General features: G+C 42.4%; 1 protein-coding gene across 8 annotated transcripts in view; it reads right to left on the bottom strand.

Moving 5' to 3' along the window:
• LOC147057014 (receptor-type tyrosine-protein phosphatase delta-like) overlaps positions 1-20,198 on the bottom strand; it is a 143,612-nt gene that overhangs the window by 14,503 nt on the left and 108,911 nt on the right. For 2 of the 8 annotated variants that reach the window (XM_085911165.1, XM_085911166.1), the window contains 22 exons: positions 19,200-19,217; positions 17,576-17,686; positions 15,803-16,072; positions 15,098-15,207; positions 14,621-14,818; positions 14,341-14,466; positions 14,100-14,247; positions 13,877-14,022; positions 13,578-13,722; positions 12,512-12,814; positions 11,402-11,595; positions 11,272-11,298; positions 11,048-11,165; positions 10,235-10,822; positions 9,806-9,900; positions 9,461-9,717; positions 8,531-8,624; positions 7,406-7,630; positions 7,172-7,332; positions 5,942-6,054; positions 4,682-4,779; positions 1,950-2,073 (listed from right to left, as the gene is read on the bottom strand). In XM_085911165.1, the coding sequence (XP_085767291.1) occupies positions 1,950-2,073; positions 4,682-4,779; positions 5,942-6,054; positions 7,172-7,332; positions 7,406-7,630; positions 8,531-8,624; positions 9,461-9,717; positions 9,806-9,900; positions 10,235-10,822; positions 11,048-11,165; positions 11,272-11,298; positions 11,402-11,595; positions 12,512-12,814; positions 13,578-13,722; positions 13,877-14,022; positions 14,100-14,247; positions 14,341-14,466; positions 14,621-14,818; positions 15,098-15,207; positions 15,803-16,072; positions 17,576-17,686; positions 19,200-19,217 (3,669 nt within the window). The remainder of the gene's footprint in view (positions 1-1,949; positions 2,074-4,681; positions 4,780-5,941; positions 6,055-7,171; positions 7,333-7,405; positions 7,631-8,530; positions 8,625-9,460; positions 9,718-9,805; positions 9,901-10,234; positions 10,823-11,047; positions 11,166-11,271; positions 11,299-11,401; positions 11,596-12,511; positions 12,815-13,577; positions 13,723-13,876; positions 14,023-14,099; positions 14,248-14,340; positions 14,467-14,620; positions 14,819-15,097; positions 15,208-15,802; positions 16,073-17,575; positions 17,687-19,199; positions 19,218-20,198) is intronic. The other 6 variants (XM_085911167.1, XM_085911168.1, XM_085911169.1 and 3 more) reach the window with 5 other exon arrangements.

Below are 20,198 nucleotides of genomic sequence, written 5' to 3'. Positions count from 1 at the left end.
GTGGCTTTGAACGGCAATATGACTGTGAGTCCGCTTGTATGTAAGACGAGGCTGACACCGCTTGTGTCCTGGAAGGGATTGGAGGTGTGTGTGTGTGTGTTTGTGTGCGTGTGCGTATGTGTGTGCTTGACGTGAGAGGCCATCTGTGTGTATTTGATTTCGGATCAGTCCTGCTCATCTGGGGCCTAATACCATAATCCCCCAAATCACTGAGTCATAGCTCAAACAAACAAGCATACACAAGATGTACACACTCAAAAACACACTCTCACAAACACGCACACGCAGTAAGCAGTGACCTGATTATGCCAAAGTGGGGCACACAAACTTTTTTTTTTGTGCATCTTTTGATGGCAATTTACATTAACAGTGACACAATTCAGATGGTGAAAGATGAAGGTAGATGAAGTTTGCACACTTTTTAATTTCTCTGTCACTGAATAGTCGGCTGAATAGACAGCTTTGATACAAAACATTTTTCTCCAGTATTTTGTAGTAAATTCCATTTCCAGATCTATGGTTATTTGCGCACTTTCCTCTTTATTGCTGTTGAGTGATTACAAAAAAAAATCCAAAACAAAAGCTAGGAAAAAGATATTTCACAGAGAACATTGAATTTTTTAACTGAACAGTTGGCCCTGCTCTTTCATAGATGAGGTTATTAAAAAAAAAAAGACTTAAAAGCCATATGTAAAGTATGTTAACTTTGTTTTGATAATAATATATTATGGTTAATGTAATCATATGGAATTACCCAGTTATTTAAATGAAATCAACAAAACATAATGAAATGTACAATGTTTAGAATGATTATTCTATTGTTATTTTGTAATTATATCATTTTCAACAATAACCATAGTTTGCCTATTTGCTTTTAGATGCTCACTAAATTCAAGTATGAAGATGGATTTGTTTTTTTATGTTACTGTGGAAGTGTCCTGGTTGGGTTCCATCCAAAGCTGAGATTCCACTGAAAAAGCTGACTTATTTTTCACACAATGATTTAATTCCAAGTTGTTGAGGTCCCCTGAGGCTCACTCTTGTTCTCCTTAAATTATTTGATTTTTCTCAGAATAAAATCCAGTAGTCATTTCAAACGCAGCACTGCCAATTAGACCCGGACAGCATTTGAAGAACATAATGGTTGAAGATTGAGCAGTATTTACTTCTTTGAAACGGGGAGGCTGCAGACGGCACTTTATCAGAAGTCTGTAAAAGGCGGCTTAGCGAAAAAGCTTTGATATGCTACAACTTTAGTGCTTGGGATGACAGCAGACACATTGGGCAGGGTGAACCCCCACACACACACACCCACCCACACACACACCCACACACACTTTCCATTAGAGTCACTTGTCAGCTGAAAAAGCTTTCATTATGTGTGTGAGATGTCTGGAAGCGAATGTGCATACCTTTTTGCATAATTATATGTTGATGCTTAACTCTGTGTGTGTGTATATACAGTATTTTATGCAGAGATAGAGACAAACATAGGGACAGATAGTTCTGAAGAAGAGCAATAACTGCAGTTGGGCTGTGTGTGTTTATGCATGTGTGTGTGTGTGGGTGGGTGGTTGGGCTCCTCACACATGCTCTGCCCAGATAAGGCTCATCTGTTTGGGTCTCTCCCTCTCTCAATATTGGGGCTGGCTGCCAGTTTCTCTGCCTCAGGTCTATCGCACCTGAGTTGGCTAAATGTGTCTCCAGACATATTAGGGAGAGGAACGAGATTTCTTTTTTTTTTTTCTTTTTCTTCTGTACTGTGAAATAATGAAGTAAATAAATTACAATACTTGTTATGTTTGAGAGCTGGCCATTGGAGCTTTGAATCTAAACTAAATCAGCGTTTTTTTTTTTTTAAACCCCCCCCCCACTCAGTTGAAACAAGAGCAACGTCGTGCAAGCAAGCACACGCCCACGCACGCAAACACGCTGGCAACGTATCTTACCCTCGATGCCAGAGAGTATCACCCTGGAATGGTCGTAGGCAATGACGTTAGCGTAGCGGTTCTTTGGTTTGTTGACCTCCAAGTTGGAGTTCTCCCAGGTGAATTGTTGACCGGGGTCAATCGACTGCAAGGCAGAAAAAGACAAAAGTTACCGTCAAGAGTCAGGGAACAAACTGGTGCTTATCTTGGATGATGTTCACAGGCGTGTTGGCACTTGGTGCTGTTTTGACTCCAAATGAGAGATTGTTTTTCAAATGGTTCTTTCTGCATATGGTCTGGCAGCTGTACTTGTCTGACAAATCTTCACAGCATGGATGTTGGGTTGCCGCGATTTGAAGGAAAATGTAGAAACGACATCTGGAGCAGCATGTTGGGGTTTTTATACTATATTTTTTGGATTTCGTATATTGCCTGCTTCAGGATGAAACCTTCGATGTCACACTTTGATCAATTATATACTTTTGGTCAGTACATATGCGTGGGTGTTAATTTAACATTTTCACCAACCGAACAATTGAAAATAGCTTTATGGCAGGAAGAATCCTGCTGTTCTGAATATTCAATTTGATATTTAAGAATTAAGTGGTGAATATTTAACAAAATAATAACGTTAAAACAACACTACCGCGACCACCGATGAATATTACTGTTAATTTATATCAAGTCAATATCAAATAAAGTGGTGAATCCTTCCAACATTAAAAGCTGTATGGGAAAATAATAACATGAATAATGAGAAAGAGTATGACAGATTGGGATGAACTTTGTGGCTGTCAAACTTGGATGCTGTTTTAAATGAAGAAAGTGCAGCACATTTTCCATCCATCTGTCCTCCTGTCTATCCATTCCTGTCATCATTAGAGTTGCAGGTGTACAAGAGCCTATCCCAAGCTGGCTTACAGGCCGGGCGCATCCCGTACTGGTCGCTCACTCAATTCCAGAGCGAGCTACGGTTTCATTTTGGCCAATTGTAAAGTACCACTGACAATTCCAAATCAAGTACAAAGTGAAGACTGAAAGAAATGCAGGCCAAACGGGATCTTGGGTTTCAAGAAATAGAACAGAAATAATGTAGGGACTTTCCGCTGTCTACAGAGAAGAGAACTAGCAGAGAAAGATGATATACGCTCAAAAAGATTCCTCTGGGAAAGAGAGGATAGTTGTGTTAGACCAACACATTAAGTTCCTGGAGGGTAATTACAGTGTAAGCATCTCTGCAAGCAGGGAGAGGCAGACATGAGGTCATTATGGAGCTGTCAATGGAGAGAAATGACGAGGAGAGAGCCAAAGCAATTTAGCAATTGTGAATATTATACGACGCATAATTATGGTTGGGTTCGGGGGGGGGGGGGGGGGGGGAACGGACAGGGGTGGTACTGTGGGTCTGCGTGTGTTCATACATGTGTGTGCGTTTCAGAGGCATTCCGTCGCTCTGCCCAATATCATGTGCGTCTGATTATTTCACCGCAATCATTTGTGCTTCCCTCCCCTTCGATGCCTTCGCCATCCGTCTCTCTCGCTCGCTCGTTAGGGCCTCGCCGGCGAACAAAGCACACAGTCATGCAGAGAGAAAGCCAGGAGGCTTAAACCGCACGGTTGCTCGGTCCATCCTTTTTCGTGTCCTCTCCCAAAGCGTTTCAAACATCCTCAAGCTCTATAATGTACTCTTGTCTCCTATATAAGTGCCACACGGAAGGCAGGAACCAATTGGAGGCTCATGTCTCCATCAATCAATCCAGCCCTGATCCAAAAAATGTAATATCTCTCTGTGGAGCTAATTGTGATGGTAGTATTTTAGGGAGGCTTTTCGTGATGTATATTGACCGGGGTGCAAGAAAAACTTCAGCCGAGCAACATAGTGACTGGCTTTATGTGTCTCACGGTGAGGCTGTACCGCCTTTACATTTCTATCAGCTACTCCTCTTTCTGCACCAGTGGACCGGATAACAATCTGGCTGTAAGCAAACTTTCCTTGAGCCTTGCATTTTCAATTTCCATCTTTGGGCTATGTGGAGAAGAGCACGACAGCAGAATGAGAAATGCGTTCATTCTTGCATCGCTTTGATCGATATACAGTATGGTTAGCCGGGCAAAAGTAATGGGACAGCTGGCCACATGCAGGAGTTTTCTATTTAGACTTTGCACTCTTCGGGGAATATTTGCGACAATTTTTCAGAGCGTGTGCGGTCAGAGGTCAGAATAATGGGATTCCATAAGAATTGAGCCTTGGGCCTGGGGTCTTCTTGGGATGTTTTATCCTGCCCTGTCCAAGTTCCATATTTTCCACAGTGTGTTAATGGCCATGATGGCAAATGTGGTTAGCATGTCTGAATTCCACAATGTAAAAAATGTGAGTTTATTTAAAATTTTAAATCTCTAATAGGTGTGGATGAGTTTTGTAGCTTGTGTCAATGAGAACCAGTCAAGGCTTCTTGCTCTCTTGCCCAAAGTCAGCTGAGATAGCTCAATCACAACTCTGAACTGACTAAGTGGTAGACACTGAATAAATGATTGAATGAATAATGAATAAATCTTCAACTGGCAAAGCCAAGTCCTTACAGACTGGCAATCAGAGACAATCAAAAATTCTAGAATGAGAGAGAACTCTGAAGAGAATTCATCCCAAAGTTATTAAAAGTGGGCAAGAAAGGATGGTCCCAGTTTAACATGGACGTAAACCAGAAAAACTCAAGTTAGCTTCTCGAGGGGGGGCAAACGATTGGCATTCCTACCTCGTACTCTTGTGAGAACTTGAGATTGTCGTTTGCTTTGAGGCGCTCAATGTTATCTGCCAGCTCCGAGACGGGAACGGGTGGGTGACTTGCCATGCCTGCCGAGAAAAAAAAAAAAGAGGCCGTTTTGGAACATGTACAACTTGACTTTTTTTGGGGAAAGTGGAAAATGTTAAGAGAGTTAAGAAGATCCTCAGAGGTTTTTTTTGTTTTGTCTGTGTGTGTGTGTGTGTGTGTGTGTGTGTGTGTGTGTGTGTGTGTGTGTGTGTGTGTGTGTGAGACCGCAGTCACAGCGGAGAAAGCGAATGGAAGTGTTTCTTTGTTAAGTGACCATTCTCTTTCCAAAGCAGACAGAAAGAACAATGTGCGTGTTTGGAAAGTTACTGAGGCACAATAACATGTCCTTTGAGTCGGTGCAACACGGCTGGTGGAGATTTTTAAAAAGGCACAGACGGTTAAACATTTAACATTGGGGGTGGAAAAAAAAAAACCCATTTCTAAAACAACACAGTGGAACCTTTAAATTTGATTGGCCCTGAAGTTGAACATTAAATTTTGATTTTTTTTTCTTCTTTTTAAAAAGGCATCAGGCAAATGTAAAAGCAACTTTCACAAATGTAATAATTACTATCGGTTTTGACGGGTTGTAGGTTAGAATTGCTTTGCGTCACAACAAAATAACAAATATACAAAATATAAAATATTTGTGACTTTTTTTTGGGCACATACTATTTGGTAAAAACATGCCTCAAGTCTGCATCTCAGTGATAACAATGAAAGGATTATGCCTTTTTTTTCTTTTTGCTTCTTCACTGACAAAGTGATTATTTTTAACATTTTAGTTAAGCAGTTTAACTTGTTTTTACTCAATGTTACACTGCCTGCTAAAATGGCTCGATACAAAAGATTCAATACCAGAGTGCTGAAAAAAAAAAAGCATTCATCTTTAGAAGTTCCACCGTACCAAAGCTTATTGATGACATGTTGTCAATTCAAGCAGCTTCATCCTACGTGGGATGAAAGTTAGTTTGCATGAATGTCCACAAGGAACACAGATAGATCGAAAGAAGGAAAGAAATGAACTGGCGAAGAAGAAAACGATGACAGCAAATCTTTGGTGGACCGTGAGGCCAACTAACTTGACAAACGTCGATAACCACGGTACACTGATACACGGTAGGCTGAAAAGGAAACAATACCGCCGTTAAAGAAACCAAAAAAACGACACTAAGAGCTAGGTGTCTGTGCAGATATGCTTACCTGGAGTCTGAAAGTTGATTCTACGCAACTCCACAGGGTCAGTGGGATGGTGAGACGACATGGCTTTGCTGCAGGGGAAACTGCCTTTCCTGCCCTCGGCTTCGGCTCGTTTCCTGCGAATAGCATCAGAAAAGCCCTGTATAGTCAATTCTCAAAGTGTTGCAGGATATTTGTTGAGCGAACTAGCAACTGCAATGATTGGTGATGTGTCAACCATTAGGAGAAAATCTACAATCTAGAAAATCTTTTTTTGGCATTTTGGATTGGTGAAAACATGTCCGCATTCACACACACTTTCATAGAACTGAAATTTAAATTTAATATTGCCTTACACATTTTTTTGATAACTTTGTGTACGATGGCGTTTCATTTACACTAAAATAATTAAGGGATTCAATAACCTCCCAAAAAAATGGAAAGCAAAACCTTGGTGTTTGTTACCTGTCAGGTTTGCTGGATCCAGACGGGGAGAAGAGGAGCACAAAAAGGAGCAGACAAGGATGGACAACATTATTATCTGTTTTCTATTACCGTAGTTCCTCTTCTCTTTTACAATTATTTATTATTAAACAAGAGACAACAATATCAATCCATCATCCTATCGTTGCCTGATAATAGCATCTCAGATGGATGCATCTATATTTAAAACATCACTATGCCCGGTGCAGCTTAGCTTCAAGGTGCTCATTAATGTCGGGTGATGATCCTGAACTTTAGATTATTAGCATCCTGGATATTCATTTCCTCATACCGCATCTGCAGCAGCAATTATTCATGTGCGTTAACAAAGCTTCAGCCGGGAGGCCTGATAATGATCATAAACAGTGATAATGCTCGATAAATGCTACCTCCCATTCATTTGCAATCTCTTTCTCTCAAGGTTTGTAAAATGAAAGGCAGATTTTCACAACCAAGCCTTAATTAGTACAAAGTGTTATTGACAGTTGTGTGGATATCAAATACAGCTGGGTGGAAAGGAAACAAAAGGATTTAGATTTCATATCCATCCATCCATCCATCCATCCATCCATCCATCCATCCATCCATCCATCCATCCATCCATCCATCCATCCATCCATCCATCCATCCATCCATCCATCCATCCATCCATCCATCCATCCATCCATCCATCCATCCATCCATCCATCCATCCATCCATCCATCCATCCATCCATCCATCCATCCATCCATCCATCCATCCATCCATCCATCGCTTCTTACTTTGCTTACCTTTTGAAGAGAAGGATGGCAATGACAATACACACGATGAAGATAACGGCCAACACCGGACCAACCACCCACAAGAGACCCTCTTCCTCATCCACAATTGGCTGCGGGTCCACACCTGATGACGTCACGGGATCAGAATACGGGCTAGTGGAGAACATGGTCTGTGGGAGAGAGCGTATGAATGTTAAAATCAAAAACACATTGATGAACTTTGAAGGTGCGCTTGTCACTTACGTTCTCCGAAAGATCAAGCAGGGCGAGCACAAAGAACACATATTCCTGGCCGTTCTGCAATGGACGGTTGCGGAAGTCGCCGTAGTTTTGCCCGTCGCCCAACGTGAACTCAGGGGGGAGGGCTTTAAAGTGAGCGCTGACGTAAGCTCTGGGATCTGATTGGCCGGCCTGTCTGCGGATACGGAGGGCTCGGCTCACGCTGGTTCGGTTAATCTCTCTCAGCAACTGATGTGGAAGGGCAGAAGAGGAGGCAGGAATAATTAGCAAGGTTTGAAAAAAAAACAAAAACAAAGTTACAGGCCACACATAGAAAAACAACCATTCACATTTCTTGACAATTTAAAGTCTTCAATTAAAACAACCACGAAATGTTTTTGGGATATGGGACAAACATCCACTGAGAGACCACACAGGAAGGCTGGCAACTAACTAGTCAACTGTGATGCATCCTGTAAACCATAATTTTCCTAAATTTAAAAGTAGGATCCCACAAACCATTATCAAAGTATCAATGGTCTCTTTAAAGAGTATCGCCAGAGCCCAATAGCCCACCGTTTGGTCTCCTGTTAACCATTATCGCCTGAATATAAACTAGTCTTTCACAAATCACCATCAAAGTATCAATGGTGTCTTCTGAGAATACCTATCCATCGTTCCATCCGTTTTCAGAACACACGCTAAAATCTAGAGTTTATCAAAGCTTTAATGGAAATGTTCACTCTCACTGACATGAAGATCTTGTTTTGGCAATTGGTCACTCTCTCTTGCAATAGTGTTCCAAATTGGATTTAGGTCAGGGCACTGTCAAGAACTCTGTTAAAGCCATTCTTTTTTCATTTTAGGTTCAATGCCATTCTGAAATGTGATACTACTTTGTACACCAATGCTTTATAGTAGACATCTAAAGATTTTGGGCCAAGACTGACTGTTATTATTTCCTTTTAGTTGCAAAAGACCTGGAACGAGTCTATTTGCTCTTTGTATCAACTGACTTCTTGGAAAGTATCGAGCACATTGACTGTTCTTGAATGATATCGCAATGTGTTGCTGGTAAACTACAACCTGAAATTTCGCAGGTGACTTTTTTCAATCCCAAATTGTATGTATGAACGAAAAAAAACCTACCTCATCTAAATTCATCTGATCGGGGTCCTCCCATGGATTCAAGAACTTCCCTCCTCGTTGCTTCTTTAGTGGCACCACCACCAGATAATAACCCCTGAAAGACAGTATGTGTTGAGTAATTTTTTCATAAAATCAAACACCGTCTGATAGTGTGACACAAAATGGTTATTCCCTTTGTAAAAGTACAACACAGCACCTGTGGTGGATTTGCAGGTGTACCTAATAAAATGCCCAAATGATATAACTATGCGCGAGAACAAAAGTAAGAGTGTATTTTTTTGTCTTTTTTATCAGCTGAAGCACCAATAGCTTCCGCCAAGCCATGAGGGCACTCTCGCTAAAATGATAAATGTGTCCCCAGTGCATGACTCACTCCGGCGCTTGCTGCTCGCACTTAATAACATAACTGGCATTACATCAAATGTGGTGAAATGTTGAATTTGCAGCACGAAGATGAACAGATATGCTCTTGCAGACTGTGGAATTGCTGATGATGTATTTTCGAAATAAAACCATACACAGCAGCTGATTACAGTTTGTGACTACGTCTTTTATCAAAACGGAATGAGCGTAATGAGTGCAAAAAAGTGACGGGATGGCCAGTGTGGGTGTTGCAGGGAAATGATACATGAAGAGATTTACAGTTGAGTTCTAAGGAACGCACTTGTTGTCTATTTTGTCTGTGTTTGAAAGAGATTATGAGCTTTGTGCTTTTGCCCTGTCTGCTGTGGGAGTTGGAAGAATTGCAAGTCCGCCAACTCCAAGAGAGAAATCCCTCCTGTTTGGCTAATAAATGTAAGAGAGGATGCAAGTGGGGGATGATGGAATTAGCTCAAAGGGCCGACAGAGACGTTAATTCTATTATAACGTAATTGGAGTCTCTCTGTTGTATTAAATCATGTTCTTGTCTCTGGAATGCGTCTTCCTTACTTGACTTTAGCTGCCATCTGCACAGATGGAAGTTGGACGGTCACCATGCCATCGGCATTGGTCTTTCCCACCACGACGGGTTTGCTTTTCAGGATGTCTGGAGCAGTAGTGGCGGTGACGCGGTGCTGAAGGCCCCCGGCGCTGTTGGCCCGATTGGTAAGCAAGAATGAGTAAAGGGTGTCAGGCTGCAACCCAGTGATCAGCTTCTGAGTCTGCTTGCCATCCACCTCCACAGACTGGCCTTTTCCGTAGAGGATCTGAATATGGAGAAGGTTTTTCAAAGTTTTTTCACAGTTGACCAACACACTAAGATGCAATAATAAAGCTATTCTTAAAACTTCCTACAGTGAATGGCTGGGTGGGATTCTTGTCTCGAACCTCCCAGGATAACAGAACAGAATTCTTCATGGCGGCCTTCACTCTGAAGTTGGTGGCAAAAACTGAGATGAGACAAAAACAAACAAAATGACATTAACTTGACGGTGAACCTTTGTTTCCTGAAGTCCGGTTGCAGCCTTTGGTACCGGCCATCTACTTGTATTTGTTTGGGTCAGCGTTCAGTCAGAAAAACTGAACAGACCCAAGAATCTTACCTTGATTTGGGATAAGGATGTTTTGTCTAAGAGTACAGCGACAAGACAATGAAAAAGGACACTCAGGATGTAACCAGATGTGCTTGTGATTGTATGTTAGCACTAGTGTGCTACGTTCGGAAGTTTGTCTGGAGAACTGAATGATGAAGATGAGTTGTTAGGGACTGAGTGTGAGTCCTACCTTGGTCTAGCCGCTGCGTCCTAAACTGGACACCGGGGCTGTACGGACCGGGCCCGACAGTCGTGTACGCGCACACCCTGACATCATACACCGTATCGGCACTCAGACCCTCCAACAAAACACTTGACCCCGGAGTGGGCACCACAATTTCCGAGGAATTGCCCCGACTGTTTATATCCTTGTACAGCACTGAGTATTTGACAATTTTTCCGTTTTGCTCAATGAGTGGCACTGATTTCCACGTCAAGCGGAGGGAGTTGGCAGACATCTCCTCTGAGATAATATTTTCTGGGTATCCGGTTGGGGAGCCCTCAGGCGTGGTCACTTCTTTCACTGCCTCTTCTCCATAGCCCATTTTATTACGAGCGGAGAGTCTGAAAATGTAGTTGGCCCCCATATGGATATCCTGAGCAGTGTAGAGGCTTTCCTTGGTGGGGAACTCCACCACAGTGAATGGAAGGACGTCGACACGGCCAAAAGTGAGGCGGTAACCCAGGAGTGGCGTGAGGGGATTTGGCGGCGGGTACCACTGAAGCAGAGCGGTGCCCGAGTCAGTTGCGCTCACCATTAGTTTGGGCTTTTCAGGCACTACAGAAAAGGAGGGTGAGGAAAAACCAAACAGTGACTAAAAACGACTGGCAGTGCTAAACATACTAGTCCATTGAAAAGTAAACACAATACATGAACAATTTGCTGAATTGTGGTTAACATTCTTAAATATTTTCAAGTTCTGGTTTGCTCTGTAATTTTTTATGCTGTTCATGTTTGTGGTATTAACTAATGAATATATTTGAATATATTTGCAAAACTTACATGGCAGAGCAGTGCAGATGGCAACAGGTTTGCTTCGGGCACCATCTCCTTTGGCAGTGTAAGCTCCTACTGAAATAGAGTAGGAAGTATCGGCCTTCAAGTTTCCGAGAAGCGCCTCCTGCAAGACAAAGGTCAGTCGGTCAGCTGCAACGTGTGGCAATGTCCGTCCGTCTGTCCATCCATCTAAGACCTCCAACTACAAGCTTAAAGAAATATTTACTCACATATTGAGTTGATTGGTCATATTCCCACTGAGTATTGATTGAGAAGAATGAGCACAGGAAAGACACAGGCGTTAATATACGATTATAAATCGCTCATTGAATTTCAAAGAATTTCATTTGGCGGTGTTACCTGTGAGTCCTCTATAAGGATGTCCTTAATGGAGGGCGGACCCTGAGGCTCGCCGTAGTTCATCCTCACGTAGTGGACTTGGTAGCCTCGGATCTGACCGTGCTGCAACTCAGGGGCTGGCGCTCGCCATTTCACCCTAATGGCTGAGGAGTTCACTGTCTCTGCGTCCACCCCTCGAGGAGGACCACTTGGAACTATAAATGCATTTTGGGATATAAGTCAAGGGTCACTGTTGATGGCCACTTAAACGTTAGCTTGGAAGTATTCTGTTTTGAATTAAAAATAGCTTGGGGGCAGAAAAATACACTGAAAAACTGATGTAAAAATGCAGCCATCCAAAAAGTTTAAATTTTCACTGATGTCTGGGGAAAAAAAGGTCAAAATAGTAAAAAAAAAAACATGTGCGTGCTCGAAGAAAAACATGGAGGAAAAAGCAGTGACGGATAAGAAGCAAATGTAGAGAAAGATAAGAATGGCAGATAGAAAAGGATTTGTCGCCACGGGCAGATAAATAGTGGCAGACAGTCAAAGAGGAAAATACTGTTATCAAGAAAAAAAACCTCTCTTGTGCTGCCAAGAACTACACGTCTCCCCCACAACACTAGAGTCAGTGTTATTGGTGGAACGTCGGGAGTGTCAGCCATTAAGTAGGAATAGTCAAAATATTGCTGGAAATATGACAAAATTAGGCAAACATTGATAAAACGGGGCTAAAACACATTCAAAACAGCTGTCAAGGTGTTAAGGATTTGGCAGGGTAGTTAGGAGTGAGGGGAGGCCAAGGTTCAGCCAAAGTTATTGAGGGGTATTTGTTATTCCAAGTAAGGGAAATCCTATTAGGATTTAAGAAGAAAAGGGCAAAAAGCAGTCAAAAGAGAATCGTGAAAAGAAAAAAAAAGCAGCATGGAAAAAAGGGTTGCTGCCGATGGAGAGAAAGCAGTGGCAAGGGAAGAGAAAAGGGAGTTTGACTTTCCAGTTTGGGTGGTTAGGAGGGATACAAGGAAGGATTGTCGACAAAGTTAGTCACTTGGAGCTTATTAGTCGTATTAGTTTGGTAGTGGTAGCCATTGACAGCGGGGCGGAAAATCCAAAGAGGGTTTGGAAACATACCATCTTCCTCGGTGCGGATAATCAGCTGTAAACTCTCAGGTCCGTCGCCAGCTTCCGTCTGCGCCCGTACTGTAATTCCGTATTCGGTCCATTTCTCTAGGTTATCCAAGAGGTACGGAGAACCTTCCTTTGGAATGCCGTCAATCCTTTTGGATGTTTTGTTGACCCCGGTAGTGGAATACTGGACGGCGTAGCCCGTAATGACACCGTTCTGAAACTCCGCAGGTGGTGGTGCCCAACTTACCAGGATGCTGGTAGAAGTGGGGCTGGTGCATGTTATGTCCTGGGGAGGTGCTGAAGGAACTGATTGGCCAGTTTGAGGAGGCAGAGTTGGAATTGTTTTGGGTAAGTGTGAGTTGGTGGTGTGTATACATTGTTATTGTGGTGAGGAGGAATGGTGGATGGAATGGAGCAGACACAAGACAGAGAACAGAAGACAAAAAAAACAAAACATAAAATGAAAACTAAACACTGGTGAACAGAAGATATCAAGAAAAATGGCTCTCTGGCTAGAAAGCAAGATGACCGAACAAAGATACTGAGTGATGGGTGTTGACCTTTGTTTGATTGATGAAAAGAGAGTGAATGACTTCAAAGAGACGCAACACAAAATAGAGCGACTAGAGTTTAGAACACACAAACGTACCTGCCTGGAACTTACTTGTCCTACTCGAGTCTGAGCGCTCGATCCGTGACGGAGATCACATCTCCAGCTATAAATGTCTGACTTGTCTAACCCATGCTTCCCCTTACAGACCTCACATTGATATCTAACAATAGGAATGACTTTCATCATTTTATGCCAATCAGGAAAGAATGGTACGTTTTGGAAGTCATACTTGACATTGGTTCAAATATCAAACCTGAGGTCAATGTAAGTCACATTTCAGGTTGGCCTATTTGTAACAATGCAAACGAAAAATGTTTCCCCTTTCGCAACAAATTTTGGGTTTGGTGATTTTTGGTACTCAACTGTGTACCGGTACTATTTTTGCATTGTCCAAATAAAGCCTGACTCTTTTCACACACGTGCCATTCACACTCGACAATATGAAGCTGAACTTACGTGTCTGGGGTGTGTCAATGGAAATCTCGTTGGTATATGCGCCAATGCCATGTTTGCTACGAGCGGCCAATTGGAAAGTGTAGGCCGAGAAAGGCTTGAGGTTCCTCAGCAGGTAGGAGCTTGTCGGCTCAAAGCTTACTTTCTTCTAAAGGGAACATGAAGATGCGGGACATTAACATCAATTGCCCAATGTTAGTAACAGGTACTCCCAAAACATGCGTTTTACGTTATCGACTGGTGACCAGACCATTTCTTAGAGCAAGAATCAATGTGGGAATATTCCCATCTTCAACGCTCACCTCCTCAGTATCGTCTGCCCGTCGATAAACCAGTTCATATCCCGTGATCTGATTGTCAGGGCCACCCTGGGGTGGAGCTATCCAGGACAACAAAATACTCGTCTCAGATTTGGCCTCTCCTTTGAACTCCGAAGGCTGCGATGGGACTGAAGAGTTCAAGAACAAGGTCATTAGCAATTTCTTTGCTTGTATTGATAAAAGGTGACATATTCTACTGCCTTACCGCCAGTCTTGGCAATAATCTGCAGGTCCTGGGAAAGAGGACCATCGCCAACGGAGGTGAACGCCAACACTCTGATGTAATATGTCTTGTTAGGAGTCAAGCTCTGAATGGTGATAAAGTTGGCGCTCCGCACCATCTGCTTCTCCCACTGCAGAACACACACACACACGCATGCACACAAAAGGCAAGGAATGAACATAAGCATTGACACACAACCGAGTCACACGTCATGAACAAATACCTGATTCACTGGCAGCATGTTGTCTGATGTGTAGTAGACCCTGTAGCCCACTACCTGGCCATTTGGTTCCTCTGGCTCATCCCAGTGGATGATTGCCGTTGTGGTGCTCAGCATGCGACCTCTGACCTAAGAACCAAACAGCAATTATTTAGCTGGCTGTATTATATTACCAGTAATTAAAATGAAGGTACATTTCTGAATACAATAGTCTTATCTCGATGCCAAAATATAATCATATTTATGACGCCTGACAAGTGCATGTTCAAGGTGTTGCCCTTACTTGTCGGGGAGGTGAGGAGGGCGCCTGCTCTGCTGTGCGAGCCTCCACTACCTCGCTGGAGGGACCCTGGCCGATGGTGTTAACAGCTGCCACGCGGAAGTCATAATGGGAGTAAGGGCTCAGGCCACCCACACTGTAGCGGGTGGTGGCGATGCTATCAATCTCTTTATAGGGGTCCTCGGAGCCTTTGGAACGGTGCTGCAGCAGGAGAGAGTGCATCAAGATATAAGACACAATAACACGCGGGCATTAAACCAACACGCGCTATGATTTATGACACAAGGTGAGGGATGATCTGAGGATACAGCGTTTGGTCACACAACATTACACAAATGAATGCAGGCGGGGGGAAACTGGAGGCTTTTTTTTTTTTTTAATGATGTGAACTATCATTATTCTTTCGTTTCATTTTCATATACATTTTGCTCACTCGATGCAATAACAATTTGCATGTGTGTTTGTGTGACTGTTAATTACTTGGATGATATAATAGGAGACAGGTTCGGGGTTGCCAGAATCCCAGGTGAGAGTGATGCTTGTTGCAGTCCTTTCGGTCACCACGGGTGTGCCAGGAGCCTTTGGGAGAGCTGAAGGAACGACAAAGGTTTATTGTGCCTGAACACTGGTCATTCAAAGACAAAGTCAGCAATGCAAAAAATACTAAGTATGAATAATGAAAATAAGACTTCTGGTTGGAGATAATTCAAATGAGCAGTCCCTCAAATTAATTTATCCTGAATTTAGGAGATTTTTGAGTTATTTTGAGTGGTGGATTACTACCCATACATTTAAAAATGGTCATTCTATTTATAATAATAATATACTAAGAAAATATATTTTTCTCAATTTTATTAATCGGAATTCTTTTCTCATTCACTTTGCAAAAGTGGCAAGGGGCAAACATTTCCATTCCTCATTTCCTTTAGTAAAATCTAATCTTACTTTTAAATAAATACCATTTATTATTTCTCATGAAAGACTTCACTTGAGTCTTTGACTTCAATTTTTGTGTTTTCAACAGAAAGATGCTGTTTAGAGTGGCCAGTTAGATATAAAAGAAAATTATACTTGGAATGGAGTTGAATGAAAGACCACTTAGATACAAGGTCAAAGCCATGCCTCTCTCTAAGCTCAACCGGAAGCTTCCTTTTTTTTTCCTCCTCCATACACTGACAAACTCACCTTTCACAATAATCTGCGCCACCGCCTCAATAACGCCGAGTGTTGACATGGCAACGCAAGTGTAATTATTGGACTGGCGTACATCCGTCAGTTCAAGGACATTACGGCCGATGGGCATATCATCCTCCGGGGTCAGGTCCTCGGCTCCCAGCATCCACTTTACATAGGGCATGGGCGAGCCCACCGCCACGCAGGTGATGTTGACGTTGCCCCCTGGCATGATCTCGCTGTCCGCCGGCGGAATCGAGAACCGAGGGGGGACGCGACGCACTGGAGCGCGGCGCAATAAAAGCAGAAAGGCAGGAAAGGAAAGCACCATTAGACATTTATGAGAACAATGTGTTGTTGAGTAAAGTGCAGCGCAGCGAATGACAATAGGGACCCCGTGCATGTGTTTTCAGGGTGCCACGTTCTTTCAAATGAAGTTTCGTGGCAATCAGAAAAGACAGCAAACATTCCGATGGTAAGGTAAGTTACCACTTGGGTGCATGTGATATGGAAATGTTTTATTGATGGTGTTAGCAGCAGGAAATCAATATTTTATGCATGAAAATACAAATGATACCCACACACAAAAAAAACAAAGCACAGCAAAAAAACGCAGGTGCACTCGGGGGGGAAAAAAAATGCACATCACAGAAACCAGGCAGTAAACACCAACACAAATGGTATCTTAATCGACCAAAAGAAACACTCAATACAGCGATTCGATATTGTCACACTGGTCTTCGCAGTACCAACCTTCTCGGAGCTCTGCCGAGGGAGTAAGGACAGAGCGGGAGGAGGGGGCGGCAAATGGAAGAGGGGGAGGAGGGTAAAGAGAGAAAAATGGCCAATATCAGAGAAGAGACAGGGAGAAAAAAACACGTTAGACAGAGGAGTGTGGCAACAGACAAGAAGGGAAGCTGAAAAGAAAACGCTGGAACAAACATAAGCTGTGGAGGGGCCAGTGTGGCGGTAAAAGCCCGTCACAGCCTGTCAAACATTCACTTGGATGCGCCACGATTTTTTTTTTTTTTTTTACTAGACACACATCACTGACTTTGTTGTTTGTGCATATGCATATATCTGTTAGTCGCTGACATTTATGTATTTCAAATTGTACATCTAGTTGTGTGTGTTTGCTTCTAATTCCCTGGAGCGAGCAACAATCAGGCTGTTTAAAGGTTGCTGTTTTTTTTTTTTTTGACTTGATTGGGGTGGCAACAGAGCAAAAGGCCCCCGGATTAAAAACGTCTTCAAGACTCAAACATTGGTTTGGCGTGTGTGAGAATGGGTGCTTTTAAAGTGCCCGAAGAGGTAAGGCGGCTGTCAGATTTTGGCGAGAGACACGAAAAGTCCTAACCAGATGATGATTTGTTTTCTCTTGGAGGTCTAAAGGCTAAGAAGGGAGGGCAGAGAGATTAATAGCCTCAGTAAAAACACTCAGCCCTGCGTTAACTGTGTGGAAAGACGATCCTTGTTTTGGAAGCCTTCCATTTTATGGCTTGGAAGGGAAATTGGTTAAATGATATGGTGGTGTGTAAAATATTACACAATAAATAATTTCATTAACACACGTCCCGGGAAATAAAATAGAAATAAAAAAACATACTTCCATGTACATAATTTACACACTCTTGGGCGCGTTTATTTTCTTAGTCTGTGAAGTAGCGTTTTTAAAGGTATTAAATGTATCTGAAAAATGATGGTTCTCAAATTAATTATAGATAAAATATGAACTTTTTACTGCTGAAAATGGCTAACCCTAACCCCCACAAGAGCTCCTCTTACCTCGTACGTAGAGGTTGGCTGGTGTGGAATAGCGAGTTCCATCGCTGTTGGTGGCAACACACTCATACTTGCCCTGGTCAGACTCTTCGCTCATTTCGATCTGAAGTGCACCTGGATTCAGGAGCGAGGAAATGAAAATATACAGAGAGGAGAACAGAAACACAAAAATATTGAATGAACAATCATCAAAGGCGTCATGATCTGAGACATAACATTTATTATCATAAAGGACAAATGAGTTTGAATATCAGCAAAAAGTGAAATCAGTGAAGAAGTGGGCCAAAAAAATAGCCTGTTCAATGGGGGACGCATTTCTGTCATTGTCGGCAAAAATCTCCTCAAAACAAAGGTCAGCATCCTGATTTAGATATTGGAGGGAAACAAAAAGTCCTTAAGAGGGAATATATGGTTTTCCATGCAAGACAGAAATAAATAAGCCAAGCAGTCGACACGTTGAGAAATCCAGTGACAAATAGCCTTTTGGAAACTGTCTGAAAATCCAGTTACATCACTTTTCAAAATCATTGCCATGGCAATAACACAACCCTGACTTTTTTCGGATCCACCAATGGGATCAGGAGTGTGATGTCATTCAATGCACACCCAATAAAAGTGGCAGAGAAATCAACTGACCTTTGTTAAGGCCAACAGACAAAAAAAAAAAAAAACATTAAAAGACATACGCAAAGCCTTTGGAAGGGGGCCGATGCTTTCTCACTCCCTGAAAATAGAAAAACTGTCAAAAAAGTCAACCAGTTTTTTTTTTTTTTTTTTTTAAATGGTGTTGGAAGCCCAAAAAGCGCCCATAAAAACTTTATCAAAAAAGTGGTTGTTTGGGGCTTTTTATCAGTAATGAAAGAGAAGAGAGAAAGCAATGGTTGAAAAAAACAACAAAACAACTCATGAAGAAATGTGTGAATATATGTGTGTGTGTGTGTGTGTGTGTGTGTGTGTGTGTGTGTGTGTGTGTGTGTGAGCACACTAATGTCTGAAAGTGTGTCTTCGCCATCTGGACATTTCGGGTTGAGCGAATAACAGCTGGGAGGGAAAACACAACTGGGTTCGTTTGATTGGGTAAATAGCGGCAAGGTATAATGAAAAGGGGTCGGGGTCAAGATTAGGTCAAGACCATCACCCAAAAATCAGGTCACCGAAAAAAGAAAAAAAAGGAAAAATCGAAGAAAAAAAAAAAACCATGACCATTGTCAACCTAAACTAAAGAACATAAAACACATCATGCTTTAGATTGAAGGTAGGATCAATGTTAGAAGCAAATTGATATTAAAGTGATGGGATCACTATATGATAGTTAAGGAAGCAATGGAATTACATTAACGATTGTGGGGCTGACATGGTAACATGAACAGATGAGCAGATAATGAAAGGATGAGAAAAGGGAAGGTGATTAAAAGTCATAGTATAATGAATTGCTTGCTCAATTCCAATCCCCCCTCCTCTTGCGCCTCTTCCCACCGCCGATTTGAAGCAGCCGGATGAGCTGTTACCACTACGGCAACACAGATGGACTCATCCTGAGCTGCTTCCTACAACTGGTGCAAGGGGAAGCCGAGGGTTGGAATGGAATCAGGCCACTGTGTCACGTTGGTCCTCCCAGCAGTCTTACCTCGTATGGGCGTGCCACCTGAGTGGGCAATGAATGCACGAGATTAGAGAGGGAGAAGAAGAAGAAAATGTTAGTGCCACAGAAAGGGGAACGGGGCAAGGGAGGGATACTGACAGAACTGGGGGGAAGTAAGAAGAACCAAATTAGAGAGATAAACTAAGAAAGAGCCAAAATTTTTAAATCAAGTCAGAATAAGTGACAGATTGGAGAAAGACAGAGTGATAGAGCTTCAAGGAGATGGGTTATTGAGTAGACCTCATTGATTTTCAGCGAGGTAGTTGACGAGGCTGCGCTTAGTCTCCAAGACTGAATACATTTCAGGATTAAGCTACACGTGTCTCCCATGTGGATGAAAATCGGTGATAAGTTGAATAAATGTGTTCTTTAATGTTTTTTTTCCCCCCTAGAGTTTACCGACCGCCAACACTTTATCACTTAATAGCAAAAATGCTTCTGGAGTGACCATCAGAGGTTCTAACATCAAAGACATTTATATCAATCGGAAACTTGAGCTGTAAATGTCAAGATGAAGATCTACAGAATCTGAGCGAAACTATGCAGACAAGATGGAATTGCTTAATTGAATATTTCGTACCTTATTGAATTCGTCACTATTTGATGGATATTTTGAGATACATTCAGCCGGAAAAAGATGTCATGTAATACCATATGCGACCTCAAGAGGCAACAGTGAGCCTTCGTAGTTAGTTGCGCACATTACATGTCCCTCCTTGGCCATGAAGGATTCCAAGAATGCTGCTCACAGATTAAAACCACATGGATGATGTGATTTGTCAGCATCAAATTAAGATTGGCTTGAAATAACAAAAATCAACATGTCTGCTAATATTGGCATTAGCTCTGGATGGCGCACTCCGTCATCTCTACTTTGCAGTGGTTTCTGCTCTCAAATAAAATGTTCATGGCCAATTGCCACATCCGCAAAAGTAAAGATGTTTGTTAGTCTGTGTCTGCGTTTGATGCGGCATGGTTTTTAGT

This window comes from Syngnathus leptorhynchus, chromosome 5 (assembly GCF_054491065.1).
Source record: "Syngnathus leptorhynchus isolate UIUO chromosome 5, UIUO_Slep, whole genome shotgun sequence".
NCBI classification, from domain to species: Eukaryota; Metazoa; Chordata; class Actinopteri; order Syngnathiformes; family Syngnathidae; genus Syngnathus; species Syngnathus leptorhynchus.
Note: the sequence above shows the minus strand (reverse complement) of the source record. Positions and strands in the feature narration are given on the sequence as shown.